Source organism: Danaus plexippus, chromosome 6 (genome assembly GCF_018135715.1).
Source record: "Danaus plexippus chromosome 6, MEX_DaPlex, whole genome shotgun sequence".
Lineage (NCBI taxonomy): Eukaryota > Metazoa > Arthropoda > Insecta > Lepidoptera > Nymphalidae > Danaus > Danaus plexippus.
The window spans coordinates 6,702,165-6,722,036 of record NC_083540.1 but is presented as its reverse complement, the minus strand read 5'-3'; the positions used below and the strand labels follow the sequence as shown (position 1 = coordinate 6,722,036).

The window sequence follows — 19,872 nt, the reverse complement described above, 5'->3', positions numbered from 1 at the left end:
ATATTCATCTTCATTTTGTTCAATCTTAAAAAATATATATCTTTCGAATGATATATTTGTTTTTGGTGCAAAATACTCTTTGAACCTGTTTTTGATGGCGGCCAGGTTTTTTTTTTCTGTATCGCTCAGATTGAAACTATTGTATATTTCGATCGCTTCTGGGCCTATTACTGCCATAAATGTTGCTGCCTGGACATCGGCTGGCTTTTTATCTAGCTGAACAGCGATTGCATACCACTCAAACTGTTGTAACCAGTTTTTCCAACACGTTGATTTGTCCGAGTCAATTTGTAGGTTAGCCGGCGGCTTTATTCCAGATACTGCGTCGTTCGTAGCCATTTTACAACTTTCTCACGAATTTCTTCGTTTCCTTTTTTTAACACGTTTTTAAATAGTTCTGACACCATGTAACGTAGTATTTAATTAAAATAGGAAAGCAAATAAAACAATGAGCGGTTTAGATGACATATCAAAATTGTCTATTCTGTCAAGCTGATTACATAGACTATAGACTAACATTTTTATTTGGTTTATGGCTTAGGACAGATGCCTATAGATACTTTACATAGCTTATAAAGTTAACGTTTGTTTTATGTGGTACAAATATTAAATTATGTATTATTTAATAAATATATGTTTACTGTAAAAATATACCAATAAACAGCGTAGTAACTAACAATTTAAAAAATAAAAGACATAAAATTTATATTAATTCTATTAAACTCTACACAAAATTATGTGTTGGACAGTTTGTTTGAATATGTTTACAAAAACAGTCTTACTGTTTAAATACTATGATTTGATGGTATTCAAAATATGTTTTACAATAGTGGTAAATAAAATTAAATAAAAATTAAAGATGCGCTTACAATTATAAGCTATTTGAAAACGATTATTTTAGAATTTAATTGCATTCCGGAAATCATCAATTATTTACATGTTTATTAATATTCAAATCCTTATTACACATATATTTATTACTGTCACACAACTTTTTGATGAACATATTTAGCTAAATTATGATTATAACAATTTATAAATCCCGACAGTATCGAATTGGTAGCGAAAATTGTAATCAGGAAAAAAGTAGTTTGTATAATTAATAAATTGTCTTATTATTTCATAGAATTTTAATAAGAGCTGTTATAATTTAATAACATATTTCATAACCTAAATAGAAAAACTATGAATTTGGCGTATGTTTGATCTTTATACTTTTAAATCTGCATAAAACTTTTTAATGGTTTTAAGTTTTGACACATCTCAACTCTCAAGTCTCAACTGTGAACTGTCAAGTGTCACTAGTGCAACGATATTAGGATGGCTATAATATTACATGGATGTAGAATGTTGGTTGAAATTCAATCTGTTGAGTTATGTTCGAGTTTGCGCAGTGGCGTTGAGAAGATAAAATATAAATAAAAATGAAGTATACGAACCACGAACATCGCTATCCTCAAACGCGCATGCGTTTTAAAACTTCGCATAAAAGTCGGAAAATCATTACAATTTTAAAACGTACTTGCACTGAGTAAGTATTTAAGAATACGTAAATGTTAGGAATGATTTTTACTTTTTAAAAATGGTTGAATCGAATTCGGATTTCGAAAGATGTTGTCGGTTGTGTGCAGAAGAGCAAGAAGTTACCATAATGATTTTCAGCAAAGAAGCTGAAGTCATGCTTTTGCAAAATAAATTAAATAAATACTTACTTATAGAGGTAAATATTTATATTCTCCCAATTCTCTTACGATCTCTTACAAGTTCTTAAATTACTTATCACATTCAATTTAAAGGTCGATGAAGATGATAAATTGCCGAAAAATATATGCATCCAATGCTGTTCAAAGTTACAAATAGTAAGTGAATTCATTGACAATGCACACAGAGCTCAGGAGGTTTTACTTAAGCAAAGTCTGATGTTAGAAGATAATGATGAAAATAAACCTATTTTGATTACTGACATCAAATCTGAAACAGATTTTGACAGTGATACAAAATGCATGGAAGTAAATGTTGATCCAATGATGGTTCTTCAAAACTCTGAAGTGGAGGAGGCACCTAATTTAGAAAAATCTTGTGAATCCGTCGAATATGAAGATGAAATAACTTACCTGAATGGCGCTGATGGTGAAAATGTAACAATCAAATTAATTAAAAAAGGTGATAAATTGATGGAAGACGATAAAAAAGACACCAAGCCCTTTCAATGCATCACCTGTAATAGGGGCTACTATACAGAGTTGGCCCTCAAAAACCATTCATGGATACATTTCAATGAAGATAAAATTGTTAAACCCTTTAAATGTAGCTCTTGCGGTGACCAGTTTGAATATAAAAATGAATTGATATCACATCTTAAAGAACATAGAACACGAGGAATGTGTAATATATGTGGACGACTGTGAGTATGATTTACAAACATTTATTTTTCATGTTGTTGAAAATGAAATAGATTTATTTCAACAAGACCATGCCATCGAGGTTAACAAGTATTAAGAGCTCACTAAGAATAGGTTCGTTGTAAATTCGTATGCGGTAGAAGTAGGAGCGAGAGGTTTAACAGCCAAATCTCTCTAGAACCTGCTAAAAGACTTGGGCCTGCCAAGAACTAACATCAGTTCATTCTTGGAACATGTATTGAAGGCAGCCCTAGTAGGTTCCTTTCAAATTTGGTTACGTAGCGAGAGGAGCTTGGACAGTGGAGTTGAGCATCTATCGCGCGTTAGGTAGGAGGCCCCTTAAACCTACACCTGGATCGCAAGTCCCAGGCACTGTTAAAGCTCCTCTCTGCAATGCGATGGACCCGGCAGCCGCATGGTGAATCCATGGAATGCTGAGAGGTTTCGTCTCTTTATTATTATTATGAGAATTACATGTTATGGTTGAGGATATTTCATACTAACAGATTCCTTCATTCAAACAAATAAACAAGGACTCATCGTTGCATAAAATTCAGAACTATAATTTTATTCATTTCAAGTAAATAAAATTTTTGTATAAAGTAGGTGTAATGTAATAACAACAGTAGTATGTTTAATAAATTAATTTTTTGTTTGTTATAATCATGTAAGTGTATACCCAATGGATTGATTTAATTAAAATTTGAATACATACCTTAATTATTTTATATTTTAAGTTAAAATAAAGAAAATTTTTAACCATTAGCGCTTAAAATGTTAATGTAACATACATTTTTATTTTTCGAACAGTTTCAGGAATGAAAACAATTTAGTGGAGCATATGGAAGCACACACTTCAACGAGTAGTAGATCATACACATGCAAAGTTTGTGGCCGCTCCTATAACACAAGTAGCAATTTAAAAACACATATGGTTACCCACAGCAATGAAAGACCTTACAAGTGCATTTATTGTAAGAAGAGTTTTAAGAGAAATCAAGACTTAAAGGTTACTTCAATTACAATTATGAATATTTTTGGTTAAGCTGATGATTTTGTTACATTAGCTCAAAGTTAATTATTTACCATGAAACAAAATAGTATGAAAAGACCATAAAAACCTTTATGTGGTAGCTGCAGCAAGTTTGATTTAATATTTTTATCCTAAAGAAAAATGTTATCTTTTTTTCTTGCTAAGTAATTTAGATTTAGGAAGTATATGTTATATTTGTATGCAAAGTAAACAAAAAAGATACTTATTTATAAATATATATGTTTCAGTTTCATATCAATCAGCACACAGGTGCCAAGCCATACAAATGTCCGTATTGTGACAAAAGTTTTGCTAGTTCTGGTAATTGTTATTCTCACAAGAGTAGAATGCATCCAGAAATTTCAATAGGCGATGGTAAGGTGAAGAAGGATATAAGCGAAAAAATAAAGGAAACAAAGAAGCCAGTGGTGAAACAACAATTAAAACTTAGGCCGATTGCTCCCAAACCTGTGGTACTGAAAGCTAATTTTAAATATCAATGTACTATATGCCATCATAGCTTTATGAAAAGGGATAATTTTATGGTACGTCTAGATTTTATATTTTTTATTAAAAAAAAATACATGTTTCTGAAGTTATATTTTACATATATTTTTAAATACACATAATATTATTCTAAGTAATTCTATTATTAATGATCTCATATAAATTAGTTTTGTTAGTAAAATCAAATTAATATTTTGGTCACCCAAAAATATCTGTGTGCTAAAGTGTTAGCATGCAATGTTTGTAATTGCAATCTTATTATAATTACAAATTTATTAAAAATGAAAATCTTTGTTTAAATTTTTTTTTCAGTATCACATGTACCAGCATACGGGTGAAAAACCATTTCACTGCTTGTATTGCGATGAAAAATTTGTAACAAGGAAAGGCCTTTTAATACACCATGATATAGTTCATAATGGGCAAGATCGGCCCTTAGCACTGCTGTCAAAAAACGTATTATTAAAGTAAAAAATAACTGATTTTTACATTCTTACACTTATTTACACTAAAAAGATATGCCAGTTTTTTAAAAGACAACTAAAGAGGTTGGTTTTCAAATTAAACAATTTTCACAATTGTCTAAGAATATTTTATGTAAGCATAATTAAATAAATAAACAAATGATTAATGTTGTTTACTTATTGAGCCATTTTAAATATTTATCTTCATGTAAGGTTTCAGAGAGCCTATAAATTTTAAGTACATCCCTGTCACTAACTTGAAATTGTATGTGAAGATCCCAGTACAGCCAACTGAGTCTAAAAAAAATTCCCTTGAATATTCTTGCCCTTTGAATGACACATTTTAAAATTAAATCAATTCATAGTATTATTTGGTGCTCTCTTAATAACTATGTTTAATCTTCATGTATTCTAATTTGCTCTACCTTCATAATTACTGAGCCTACTATTTTAAAAAGGATCTGAGCATTGCAAAATATTCCCATTATGTCATTAGACTAAGTTATTTTTTTATTCAGTGCTAGATATGAATAAGTTTAGGATTTTGCGGCGAAGTTTTTGTTTAATCTTCAATACCAGTGATAACTTTTTTCATACAAGAATAAGCCTACAAGAGCCACTCAAGCCCCCTAGCAGTTCTTCATAGAGAATAATTTGGAATGTAAGGAGAATTCGACGTTATCTAGAAAATAGCAATACCATCTATAACATTTGAAAATATTGCTTGTTCCCACTGTGTATATACGCGTCTAACCATAAACATATATTATTTTAATTTAGAATTTGATGAGAGTCGTTAGAGCGATCATTTGAAACTTAAAACTAAAGCATTAACAAATATCAACAGTAAACTCATTATAATCGTAATATTGTTCTTATAAGTCCTTAATTTTCAGTTTTTGAAAACAATTCTTAAAGAAATAACTATAAATTATGTGTATGTATTACGTAAAATGATGAAAATGGGTAGATATGTGGATATGCTACTTTATTTACAAAAGTATATTTTAGGCTACAAACATTGATATAAATTAAAAAAAAAAAAGAAACAATACGAATGTGTATGGTTTGTTAAGCGGATTCAGATTTCAATCACTAGTGTCTTATTTATAAACAGCAAAAGCCTATGGTACGTAAGTACGTACAGAGGTAAGTAAAATCTCTGGCGTGATTTCTTGGATATTAAGAACAAAGAATCAAACAATTAAAAAACCTTATTCAATTTGAAATATATTCAGATTTGGACTTTTAAATTTTCTGTATAGCAATTAGCAGTTTCATCTATTTTTAATAATTTGATTTCATTAAAAGATTGCTCCTGAAGTGTCAAAACCTTTCACAAAATTTTCAAAGACTTACTCTTAATTCATTAAGAATATATATATGAAACATTACCAAGCATTTCCCATAAAAACATAGTTTGATGTATAACATAGTAATATCAATCGTGTATGCACGATACATTTATTTTTTTTAATCTATAACTTTAACGGATAATCTCATTGACCACCATATAATTGTTTTAATCACTAGATAAGTCTTAAGTTAGATATTGGCTGTATTTAATAAAATTCTTTGCCTGTTACGATAAAGTAAAAATTAAAAAAACTTACTGTCATATTAGTTATTCGACCTTTGAAAATGACCTCAAGGTTGATCAGTCAATAGGAAATTGAATGCGCATGCGTAGGTATGTAAGTTTATTCCCTGTCAAACAGTGTTTGGCGCGTACTCTGTATGTTGCGGTCGCTGAACACAATGAAATTATTTTTCTCATTAGTTGCTCGTCAGTTACCAAACATTCGGCACGTAAACTTCTGCTCTTATAACTTTGGTGAATTAAATAATTTTGGAAATGTCTAGCGGTAAATTGGTAACGCAACGAGAAATGTCTCGGCAGAATGGTATCGTACAACCCCTGTTAACTGGTGAGTTTTCCATTCATACAATATTTGGAGCGAATTTCAAAATAAGAATAGAACTTTTTTCTTTTAACACACAATTAGAAGAAGCAAAATACTCTAGATTTATCCAAAAGTTCTTTAGGGAATAAGGTTATAAATAATATATTTATTTCAGATTTATATCAAATAACTATGGCCTATGCTTATTGGAAGTCTGGCAAAGTCAATGATGTTGCAGTATTCGATTTATTTTTTCGAACAAATCCTTTTCAAGGAGAATTTACAATTTTTGCAGGCCTTGAAGAATGTTTGAAATTTTTGGAAAATTTTCACTATTCTGACAGTGGTATGTATAAAATGTTTGATTATCTTTGAGTAAAAATTTAAATTTTAAAACTGTAATCACGCTTTTATTACAGATATAGAATATTTAAAGCAAACATTACCTTCAGATATTGAGCAGGAATTCTTTGATTACTTAAAAGATCTAACATGTAATGATGTAAAGCTAAGTGCTATTGAAGAAGGCTCTGTTGTTTTTCCAAGGTGAGTAAAAAAAAATTTTTGACATGACATATAAATATTCTAATTTATAAATAAGAGATTTTTGTATATTAATATTATTGACTTATTGTCACTTTAGATAATTATAAAAATTAATATAATTTTCTTCTTAACAATGTCTCTTAAAGACTTGTGTCTCTATGTGGGACTCATTTATTATTATTAAAACTAGGTCATATCAAATGTTAAGAGAACTTTTTCACAGTCTCAAATCAGATAAGTCTTTGGCAAGATTTAAATAACAAAAACCTATATAGTTTATAAAGGTCATTTAATTATATTTTAATAAAGTTGATGTAATTATAATCTAATAAATTAAATAATATGATATTTTTATAAAATTGGAACTGCTTATAACTTGATGGTTAGTTATTCTTCATGTAATTTAATGTATTTTGTTAAATCCCCACCATTTCATACCAAGATGATCGGAATTTTTCTCTATTCTCAATAACTCCATCAACTAAATTCACAAAACACTTATAGTCAACTGCATATATTACAGTTGAATTAACAAAACTAAAAAAAAAATTTTTAAACAAAAAATACCAATAGTTTATGATTTATTTTTTACATTTGCATAACATGATTCATAATGTAAGGGCTGACATTGTAATCTATATTTATTTTTTATTATCTACTCAAGATATAAAAAACTTAATTGCACACAAATATACAGCATAAGACCAAACAGGATTTAGTAGTTTTTTATTTACATATCTGCTGCCAATATGAAACTAATAGTGTACTAAATTTATGTAGTATGAACTTTTGCCATCTTAAACAATTTTGCCAAGTACTGTGGGAATTTTTTTTTCTCACTTAAATTTGGCCCTGAAGTTAAAATTTTAAGATTGGATAAACAAACAAGTTTTAAATAATTCCAGTACCTAAGTCTTCATAAGAGAATTATATGTGAGACTTCATACAAATCATACAACAAAATTATTGTATTAATAAAATATATTCATATTTAATGTCTTAACATGTCTACTCCAAAGCTGCGTTTTATGATAGTTAAAACTAATTTTAAGTAATGAAGCCAACAGTAGCCAACAGTATCATTGTCAATTTTTTTTTTATCGCCATAATAATATAATTATGCAGGCACTCAAAACTTTTTGGTGTACATACAATCATATATACCAATTTTATATAAGGAACTATTTTTCAATTTCATACAAACAATCTTTTGGATAAACCGCTGAGTATCAATGATCGTAGATCTGGAGGTATTGAGAATTATGTTTTAATCAATCATAAATTAATTTTCTATGATTAGGATTTTATGATTTTTTTTACCCTAAGGACCTGTTTATTATCTTTGACAGTCCACTGAGGTTCTCGCCTAAAATGTAACAGTTAAAACAATAAAAAAAATTTTTTTTACACTTGTTTAATAGGAAGCTTGAATACTAAGCTATAGCACTCCTTTAAGATCTTAGTATATAGGCCAAGTGCCCTACCACATGTTTTTGGTTAATGTAAACTGATGACTGTTTAGTTTAATAATGCAAATACATGGTAAGGGTAATGCTCTGGATTTATTTATTATGTCTATAAACACTACACATTCTTAGTGCTGAGTGTAATTTGTTCTCAACTATTAGTTATATAATAATGTTTTCTTGACAACATTTGACCTCGTAAAGAAATATCAACGAAATTTTTATGACAAAAGATATATTTGTAAAATAACTTAATGATATCATGTTCACAATAATTTTGGCTGTTAATTTTTTTTTATTACATCTTAACATTAATAAATATATATATATATATTAATCTTTTATATATATATATTAATCTTTTATTTTTAATTTTACTTTATAACGCCTAAGTTCAACTTGAAAATATCTAAATATCGAAAATCAATAAGTTTCTTATGTTGTCTAAATGTATACAATATCACAAGCTATTCAGAACGTATCATTAATTTTACTTTAAATTTTAATATTAATAAATAAAAAATCAGTTTTCACTAAGTTCCGAACGAGCGACCACGAATTTGTTACAATGATGGGATTTTATATATTATACGGGTGTGAGTTATGAGATATTGATAGAAGCATCATGGTCTCGTCACTGGAAACTACCGTGACTCAACTGAAACATAAATAAGGAGTATCGTTAAATAGTTAATTCATATGTATGTAACATTAAAATCGTTTACCTCTCCCTGCCCCCCCTCTCCCCCTCCCTTTTATTTCTCTCTCTTTATATATATGTATAAGGAGAGAGAAATAAAATGGTGGGGGGGGGATATTAACAAGCTGCAACTAATTGTAAAATATAACGTACATTTTCATATTATTATATTAATATGTAATTGTGATATCTTGCTTACACTGCACAGGTTTATCTAACTATGTATTAGATAATGAGGCTTTATTCTCACCTTCTACGATAATGAATATAGTATTGTGTTTACAAATAAGATATCTGTCAGTATTTCTTAGCTCAGTTTCAACTGGCTCTGTTTAGTCATATAATTAATGAAGTAACCGCATATAATACGAGTTATATATACGAGAAATCTTTACAGATTTGATATATACGAATTGATTACATCACGATGATGATAACTGTATATAATACGAGAATTATTAAAATCTCTACAGATTTGTAAGACATTAAGACGTTTGTCGTCCTTCAATTCGAATAAATTAAATACATAATATGCTAGAATTTACAAAACGTCAATATTATAATTTCTCTATACAAAGTGTAATCGATGAGCTTATGAATAAAATAGGTATAGTGAATCATTAGTCTAATTATATACAGCGGGCGAGTTATTTCACCGTATTCAATACTTGATACATTTTGATAGTTTTCTTAAATGTATTTTCTATATTTTATTATATGACATAGATTATGATATATATACCTTTATCACGAGTTCGCGTCGTCTAACTAAAAACGTATAGTTTCCAGTATTTCATTCATACATTTTGGTACATGTAAAATAAATGCAATAGTGGTACCTACATACAAACTGTATTTACTTTGAAGAGCAAACCCGTGGCAAGTGAAGTGTAGTGTATAAAAAATATGGAGACCGTAATCTTTTGATTGTACTAATTTATTTTAATATGTCAAAAATATCATACATTTTATTATTCTAGAGCTTGCACTCGTTCAATTATTCTTCGTTATATTTTACAACTTTTATTTTATTTCCTTACAAGTCACGTCCTCGGTACATATAATTAACGTTCACAATAAAAGCATGTTTGATCCATATAGATAACAGTCCTGTATACATTACTATAATCTACGTATATGTTTTTGTTTTAAATAAAAAAAAAATTAATAAAAAAAGGTTTTATATATATTTTTTTCTGAATTGTTAGTTTAAGTTATGTAATTTGGTTGTTTGTAAACAGCCAGTAAATATACTAAGTTTCAGTATTAATCTTTTTTTTTTATAAATACGATGTGTTATCCTGGTAAAGATTTAAACTAGGTCATAACGATTTTTCATACGTTAAAATAATTTTCTTCGTACGTTATGACAATCCATATTTGAATTGAAGTCATTGTATTCTTAGTTCTTTTTTTTAATTTAACATATGAAGAATATTTTTTTTTTGTTAATCAAAGCATAGTAACAATTTATAGTCCTTTTAATTTAGTTTTATTTTAATAATGAATCAGACGTTTCTTTTGGACGTGATTTTTTAAAAATTTATAAACAAGTTATTGTTTGGCATAAAGAATTTGGCAGTAAGAATATAAAACCTTCGAATAATATGCAAATGTAAGAGAACGGATGGATTTTACAATGTTTCTCAGACTTAAATTTCTAAATATACTACAAAAAATAAAAAAATAAATAAATAAGAAATATTTTTAAATTTTTATAATACGAGTTGTTTTAATTATAAATTTCATTAAAATCGGTACAGCCCTTGTATGATAAACATGCACACACAATACTTTACATTATTTGCATTTTTGTATTGCAATTTAACATCCGTATCCGCTGACGAAACTATCATCTAGACCATGTATCAGAATCTACGTATTGTTTCAGAGTGCCGTTATTGAGAATCGAAGGTCCACTCATAATAACGCAATTATTGGAGACAACGTTGTTGACTCTAGTTAACTTCGCAAGGTAAGCAACTTAGAGTATTTCCCAATTCATGTATTAACGTACGTATGTACGAAATATTTATCCAAATGAAGTTTGTATCATAAATATATGCAGTAGTATAAAGGATATTTTATTTATATTGTGACTAATTTGGTCCGCATTTCAATTTACATCACGGATCGATATTATTAGATCTTAACTAATGACAAATTTAGGTCGTAAGTCTTACACAATCAATCTGCGCGTCTTAAAATACGAATCTGTGTAGTAGTATTAAAAGTTGAGATGTTTGTCTGTATAAATTGCATATCTCAAAAACTTAAATATATATATCAAAATAATATTTCTATGTACACATGTATCGTGAGAGCTATAGTCCATTCCAGTCCATAGTTATGACCAATAGGAATCGAGCATTTTTAATGTGGCAAATAGATAGTTAACTTATTCATTTTCAGAACTCTGTTTAAAATACATTAGTACTGTTGATGATAATAGTATCATGTACCTAAAACAGGACCTTAGACTATAAAAATATTGTCGACTTTTAAGCGAAGAAAGTCGCAGACTGATAAAAACAACAAAATTTCAGAATAATTTCAAAATGTTATCGTACTGAACAGCCTATGGGCTTCGCCTGTAAGCTATTTTCCATATAACATACGATAAAATCCAATATCAGAGTTAAGAGCTGTTTGTTTCATACGATACATTATCAGTTACAGGTCAGGCTCCACTGGTTTAAGTAATATGTTACCATTATCATTATAACTCAGACTGCGATCAGTGGAGTGACGTCACATGTTTATTATTTATAAGTTAAAACATATGATAGCTCGTGAGTGAGGGGCGTTAATTACTCACTTCCCTAATTAATTATATATTATGCCTAGCATTCATATGTTTTTCTTATAATATTTCTTGGATAAACTTTTTTTTTTACTCTATAATAGATCATTTTTCAAGGTGGTTCTGAAAAAATCTGATAAGCGATAAGATCGTATGCCACTCACTCTATACATTACCTAACCTCACATTACATATCAATATACATATAATAAGACAGTAAAAATCGAATGTCTGTACATTCAATATTTTTCCAAAAAACTGATAGGACAATTAAATAAGAGTCATAGAAACCAAAAAAAACATTTTTTTGGAATTTTTGTCTGTCTGGTACGTTATAACTTCAAAACTACTCAACGAATTTGAATGCGGTTTTCACAGTTGGATTACATATAATTAGAAGCATTGTCAAAACTTTGTTTCGTCAAAATCGGTAAAGGGAAAAATAAGTTATGGTCAACTTTAAGTTTGATATATATATGGTTATGCGAAAAGCGACCAACACGCGGGCGGAGCCGCGGACAACAGCTAGTATACAATAAAAAAATATAATCTCCAAAAACTTTCAAATACAAAACTACCCTAATCCTTGATAATATTTATGCAAATTATTTGAAATATTATAGAAGTTTCTTTTTGTGTTGATATCATTTTAGTTTGATGGCCACCAACGCAGCTAGATATAGAATGGTCGCTGGCAAAAACATATCCCTGCTCGAGTTCGGGCTACGAAGAGCTCAGGGGCCCGATGGAGGCCTATCGGCATCCAAATATTCTTACATCGGTGAGCATTTTTCACTACCAAAGAAACTTTGCGTACTCTGTGACAAACATAAGCGTAGAATATTCCAGTATAGTTTTATGTTACATAGTGATACATAATTATTGATTACATTAGCGCAGTCCTCCTGGTAGCATGCCCTCCGTACCAGGCACCGTTCGCGAGCAACAAAACGCCCAGCGCGCTACACAGACATAAGATGCCACGAACGAATAACTTAGTTTAATTTACCGCAACCATGCAAGCCTTGACATTGAATACTTTAACCGTCAGTTGGTAAATTGAGTTTCAGACTTTTTAGATTACTAAACTCCATAGAAGTGTTGATGGGGACGTCAGTTGATGTTTCATCATAACATTTAATGGTTTGCGTGACTGGCAAAAGATGATATAAGTTTTATTTCTGTTGTTTCTTGTGTTTCCAGAATGACTTGCTTTTTTTAACCCCATAATTAGGTAAATAACTACATAAACCATGCATGGACTGCTTTAACAGAGCTCTCGGTTTCCAGGTGGTTTTGACGGCACTAGTAACGTGTTGGCTGGTAAAATGTTCAACATCCCAGTCAAAGGGACCCATGCGCACTCATTCGTGACGTCATTCAGCACTCTGGACGACCTCCAGCACGTGACTGTGACGCATCCAGAGACGAAAGCTCAGTACAACCTGTTCCAACTGTCTCTGGACTGGAGGAAGAAGCTATCAACCATCATCGGAGTGTCCCCCGAGGAGGCCAGCGACGGCGAACTGGCCGCCCTCATATCATACGCCCAAGCCTTCCCCTCAGGTTTCTTGGCACTCGTGGACACTTACGATGTCAAGAGGTATAATTTTCAAGCCTTACCGACACGACATAACGCCGGCTACAATAGCAACTGTGGATCCAATGTTACGATACAAATACCGACTATCCGTAGTACACGTGGATATAGCACGGTCGAACGCACACTGAGGTAAACATGACGGCCTGTATGTAACACGTATAAATATATCGCATCCTATACATTACGACATACAACCTATGTCACCCATGCATTCATCAAGGGACCGGGGTTCAACTCCACATGGGCGTGGTCAGCACTGATGTCTCGTCCGCTGCTCCATCTGTTGCATTGAAGCGAAAGTTGACGGCGCTTCATTATATACGGGGCTTACATTTTGCTTCAGTGTGTATTTTACTCGAACAGTTACTCATTGGGCACAGTTGCATTGTATGGGTGAGCACATTCACAGTAATCGTTATGCACGTACATACGGACATCACAACGCATTATATATAAGAATATTATTGTATTCCCCATTTTATTATCATACGATCTCAGAGCATCAGATGATTATAACTTGCATGGACTGTATGGAGGTTGAAGCACGTTAATGACATGGTACATGTGTATGCGATCGGAATAAAAATATATAAACAAGGCCTATTGACTGCAATAATCCTATAGGCTTCGTTTCCAGGAGTTGTCTCCTCGTCCAGATGCATTGTAGTATAAGAGACCATACTTTATATCTACATACTATAGACTCTGAACTGTGTTTCGTTTCCAGGAGTGGTCTGCTTAACTTCTGTTCCGTGGCGTTGGCATTGAATGATTGTGGTCATCGTGCTCTAGGAGTAAGAATCGACAGTGGAGACCTGGCTTATCTGTCCATACTGGCGAGGGACACCTTCCGCCAAGTCGCCGAATCATGTCAACTACCATGGTTCAATGACCTCACCATCGTCGCCTCTAATGATATCAATGAAGAAACAATACTCAGTCTACACGAACAGGGCCACGCTATAGACTGCTTCGGTATAGGAACACATTTGGGTAGGTTTTTACTAATGGTGTAGTATTGATGAAGTATACGAGATTTTTGAGTCATTCGTAAGTTTGTCAGACAAAACCTACTAAACCGATTTTGCTGTAACTTTAGTCTTGTCGCATATTAGTATACTACACACATGATATGGATACATGACTTAGGTAAAACACTTATATGTGTGTAAGACAGTTGTAATATTGATTGACAATAGTTATCACACACAGAGGAGATAATAAGCGACTGATAAGGTTACAGTGATAAGAAAACTTAAAATAAAACAGTTTTCTTCTAAAAAATTATAAATACAATCAGACAAATATATTGTAGTTAGATGTGGGTTATTTCAATAACTGTTTCAGTTGAAGCAGGGTGTGCGTTAAAAAGTAACGAAGATACTGAATATATGTTATATGATCTCATTTATTAACAACCTTAATAATAATAAAAATATAACTCACGCCCATTAATATTGCATTAATTATAATTAATTACTAATATCTTATAATAACAAAGGAATGAATCGTACGATGACTTCGTTTCTATTATTATTATTATTTTTAATTCTTATGTTTAAATAAAAATATTGGCTGGTAATAATTTATGTGAGCATATTTTTTTATCATAGTGCATTCATGTGTACGGACCCTTAGCAAGAATTAAGTTTTATATATATATACAACCAAAGTATTACTACATTTCATACAAAATGTATATTTTATTATGATATTGAAGGAATAAAAATAATATATAAATAATTTTAAATGGGTCAATGTGTATCAGAAGGGGAACATTGACATTACATTTGTAATTTAAATCATGACACGAATGACTTTTATTATACAGACACGTCACTTGTTGTTATTAAAAAAAAAACTTTATTTTATATACGGACTGATAAGGTGTAACATATAAATTGAAATATTGTAATAGAAGTTAAGTATTTTACTTATAGTTTTGGTTCTTATTTATCTTCACTCTACTAGGTGAGATTGCTTCATCTTTTTATTTATATAACACATATTATTATAATATATATAATGAAAAACAAATAGTCTAAGTCACTTCCTGTTACATCAGCTATCTGCCACTGGAAGTTCCTTCCTAATCGGTACAGCCATTTAGGGAATTAGATGTAACACACAGACAGACAAAAAGTTAACAAAATTATTACATTTGTATATGTATCCTATATCTATAAACATTAGTTCAGTAACATGTTTATATATATATATATATATTCAATATTCCAGTGACATGCCAACGTCAACCAGCTTTGGGATGTGTCTACAAACTGGTGGAGATTAATGGACAGCCGCGTATAAAGCTCAGTCAGGACGTAGCCAAAGTCACCATTCCTGGACACAAGGAGGTCAGCACATGTAACATAATACACACAATATATATATCAGAACCAAACTTAATTGAACCCTGTATCATATTGGGTATATGCTTGAAAATAAGGTGTTGTAAAAAGGTCATATTAAATTGAACCTTAATGTAATACAATATTAGGCACACATTTCAATTACAGTTAGATGAGAAATAATGAACTAAAGTAAGTCTTATGTTGAAATTATGTTGAAATTCAATCATATATCATAGGTTATCTTGTGTATTGTTAAGTATGTATATTATGTATTTTTTTAAACCTTGCCAATGATAAACATGTTTTGATAAATTTTTGTTAATTCATCTCTTAATTAAATATTCACTCATTTATGGTTTTTCATGAAATTTTAATGCACTTTCTTTGTGTTATTTTTTATTACATTCTTCCGGGCGTCTTGGTTGCTTTACAGCGACCGTGATCGCGGGCAGACGAAATGAAAGTGTCTGTTAAGTCTTGTTATCTGTGATTTTTAAAATTTTCTAGCGCACTGCTCTGAATTTTATATTTTTGATTAGACATTCGTAGATGTTACATAATTGCCAGCCACCTTCGACTTAGAAATTTGGACGTTTGATAATGAAAAGTTTGCTCTAGAGTAGCGGAAACGTGAGGCTAAATATAATAATGTTATAAAACCTGTAGTGTACCTGAGATATAATGAATATAACAGATACTCGAGAGAAAGTTACTTTATCAAAGAGTGAAACGGGAAACTATATATGTTAGGAGTAGTATACAGAGCGGTTTTATAACTTCACATTCAGATAAGCGTGATCCGCGAGAGACACTTTATATTTGAGCTGACAAAAAGAAATTAAATGTGGTTCCTATCGAAAGGCCATGTATAAGAATGTATTTTTGCTAGTAATATATGCAAATGTTAATGTATATATTCATATATATGATTCCAGGGTTACCGCTTATTCGGTGCGGACGGACACGCGCTTGTGGACCTGCTACAGAGATCCAATGAACGACCACCGGCCGTGGGGAGGAAAGTGCTGTGTCGACACCCCTTCCAGGAAGCCAAGAGAGCTTACGTCATACCTAGCAAAGTGGAACATCTCTATAAGGTGACATCTATATATATTTTATCTGCGTCTTTAGAGTATTGTAAAATTATCTATGCTATACCAGTACTCTATCTTGACCGAATAACATCATATAGATAGTGCTATGTTTAGATCATTCCACGATTCCTCTAAGACTTCTACGCCATTTCCTAGTTTCTTTTTTTTTACTCAGTCCTCGTATTATAAATAATGCCTTAAAAATGTTCATAAACAACAGAATAAATGGAGATACTTATATACATTCGCAAACAATATACTTACAATTATATGGAAATTAATTTTATCATACATAACAAATAAGAAGCGAATAAGCCATAATCTAGTATCGTAACAAAAAAGGTATATTTACATTTATATATTCAGGTGTATTGGAGCGAAGGTCGCATCTGCACCGCTCCTAAGCCGCTGTCGGAGGTCCGTGAAAGAGTGCAAGCCTCCCTGAGGACGCTTCGACAGGATATCAAGAGGAATTTAAACCCCACGCCCTATAAAGTTAGTTCATATCCTACTTTGTTATCATGATCATTTAATGAGATCTAAGATTTTCGCGCGTATTCATTAAAATAAAACTATTATTTTTAACAACATAGTCCCGACATTTCGGTTACTTTCCAACCGTGATCACGGGCGGACGGGACGAGACGTGAATGTCTGTCACTTGCTATTGCTATTTACCGGGATCATTTTTAAAACATCATTCCCTATGACCTCCAACCTCAAGAATCCAAGACATACATTTGCTATGAGTTCATTTATCACAGATCATATTATCGCTACTATTGCCAAGTATTCTCAGGTAGGTATTACAGCTAAATATGTTTCGTTTAAAGATTATGTTTCCCCAGGTCGCTGTCAGCGACGACTTGTACAACTTCATACACGACCTGTGGCTGCAAAACGCCCCGATCGGAGAGCTGTCATGAGAACAGAACGGCGCTGTATCATCTATTGATGAAATGGAAAAAAAATCCGACCCTATTACAAGATAAAGGGCTCATAGTATAATAATATTAATAAAATGCTTTAATACACAAAACGCGTGTAGATTATATATATATATATATATTTATATATATATATATATATATTTATATATATATATATATATATATATATATAATCACGTATAAAGCACGTATAAATAAAATGCTTGCATGTTAGATGCCTTTAATTAAATATATTATAAGTTATAAGTACATGACGTCAGACGCTTTATGAAACCACATTTTTTGGTCTGCGATAAGATTGTTGGGTCTATGATAGTGGTACATTTTTAACATATGTCCTTGACATGTGAACTTGCCATGTATGTTGAGATAAATAATATTATATAAAACACACAAAAATAGTATCTAATTATTTTTTTATAACATTGAGCATTGATTTGTAGATTTGTGAAATTAAAAAAAAATATATACATATATATATCAGTCTATTGTAATTTTAAACGATTTACACATATTATTGACTGTGATAGATGTCCAAACAGGTTAATTTCTTTTCTAAATTATGTCCCTAGTCAGTATCTAAATATTAGATTTTTTTTTCTTTTGATCATTAATAAATTTTATTTTTAATATCGGTGCATTCCAACAACATTAGTACTATTTGTGTAAATATTATTTTAGAATACACGTGTTTTTGTACATCCACATTAAAATAAATAAACTCCTAATGTATAACGGACGGGAACAAAATTTTAATATATATTGTTTTTAAATTAAAGATTTTATATAAAACAAAAAATTTTAAATTTTGGCATACAGCTAATAGGGTCTAGCTAAAGTTTTATATCTTTCAATAGAAGCGATTTAATTATATGTTGTGGAAATTGCCTTATTCGTCGTACACGCACGGCATTTTTGTAACTTATGCATTAGTTCCTTAAATTTAGGCAAAAAATATAACACTAAGGAACTTTTATTTTACATTATAAGGTCACATGAATGTCATGAGACATAATATTAAAATAAAATTACTTATAAGAGACATTTCAATACAAGCAATAAAGAATAACCATATAAGGTTTAAGTTCAGAATGTTAGAAGATCCCAAAGAATATGTAATTTAAATTATGATTATATATTTCAAATTTGTTATGTTTTTATTTTGAACATTACATTTTATAATTTCATGTCAGAAAAACTTATTTAAGATAAGCGTACATTTTGTATTAAGAGAATTTTTTTATTAAGTATAGTAACATGTTTACTATTAACAAACCTACACCCATGATTTTCTTACATCTAATACGTGAAGTGTAGTTATATATTTCTGCTTTTAATATGTTTATTTATTAGATAACTCGAATTTTTTTTTACATGTTTGTATTTATTTTCATAAACATTGTTTTTTTTCTGTTTCCAAGTTAAATTTTTCTATGTTTTGTTAGTGTATGATAATTTATTTTTGTTAATGTTTAATTTAACATGATTTTTCTTTGGTCTTATAGAGAACATGTTTATTATGTCCCGTATGTGTATAGAGATTGATGTTTCTGTCATGATATCGCACATATTGTTTTGTTGGTGTGCAGGAATTATAAACAGCCTTTGATTATGATTTTTAATAAAGTTGATTAATAAAACTATGGCAGGGTTATTTAATAATTCTAGACCTGTATGTCACATATATGTGTACTGCTGCGCTATTCCGTGCAGATTCTTCAATTCTTAGTTTCAAATCTGTCTCAGGTATGTTATAGTAGCTTAATATGTACTATGAGCTCGGATTTGTTAAAATGTTTTTTGAAGAAATTTTAATATTTGCTCTTGGATTGAAATACAGATTGTAGATTATTTTCAGTAATGATTTCTGTATCTACATACAAACACATTAGTATATTTGTATAACATGTGTATTAAAAATAAGATTTTATTCTTGTTTTAAGAAATAACGTTTAACAATTTATGTTAATATGAGTCCTTCAAACAGTCTGAAGCTTATTGTCGTGGGCTAGTCATGAAAAACCTAATAAAAGCAGGTCATTCTTG

At 30.4% G+C, this 19,872-nt stretch overlaps 2 protein-coding genes across 6 annotated transcripts; both read left to right on the top strand.

The window, feature by feature from the left end:
- The first annotated feature begins 1,293 nt into the window (after positions 1–1,293).
- On the top strand, positions 1,294–4,573 carry LOC116779093 (zinc finger protein 182-like). 2 transcript variants are annotated; one of them, XM_032673259.2, is made up of 5 exons: positions 1,294–1,720; positions 1,797–2,404; positions 3,213–3,411; positions 3,684–3,980; positions 4,255–4,573. In XM_032673259.2, the coding sequence occupies exons 1-5, from the start codon at positions 1,583–1,585 to the stop codon at positions 4,411–4,413; spliced, it is 1,401 nt and encodes a 466-aa protein (XP_032529150.2). In that variant the 5' UTR covers positions 1,294–1,582; the 3' UTR covers positions 4,414–4,573. The 2 variants fall into 2 exon arrangements, with proteins under 2 accessions (XP_032529150.2, XP_061385846.1); XM_061529862.1 differs by having other exon boundaries at positions 1,297–1,531.
- A 1,491-nt stretch (positions 4,574–6,064) lies between these two features.
- LOC116778941 (nicotinate phosphoribosyltransferase) lies at positions 6,065–19,469 on the top strand. Of its 4 annotated transcripts, none has more exons than XM_061529768.1 (11): positions 6,065–6,334; positions 6,486–6,656; positions 6,730–6,856; positions 10,914–10,997; positions 12,479–12,606; positions 13,116–13,557; positions 14,156–14,421; positions 15,667–15,785; positions 16,718–16,879; positions 17,243–17,371; positions 17,710–19,469. In XM_061529768.1, the coding sequence occupies exons 1-11, from the start codon at positions 6,262–6,264 to the stop codon at positions 17,800–17,802; spliced, it is 1,794 nt and encodes a 597-aa protein (XP_061385752.1). In that variant the 5' UTR covers positions 6,065–6,261; the 3' UTR covers positions 17,803–19,469. The 4 variants fall into 4 exon arrangements, with proteins under 4 accessions (XP_061385752.1, XP_061385754.1, XP_061385753.1 ...); XM_061529770.1 differs by having other exon boundaries at positions 6,067–6,334; positions 13,116–13,428; XM_061529769.1 differs by having other exon boundaries at positions 6,067–6,334; positions 17,725–19,469.
- The last annotated feature ends 403 nt before the right edge of the window (positions 19,470–19,872 follow it).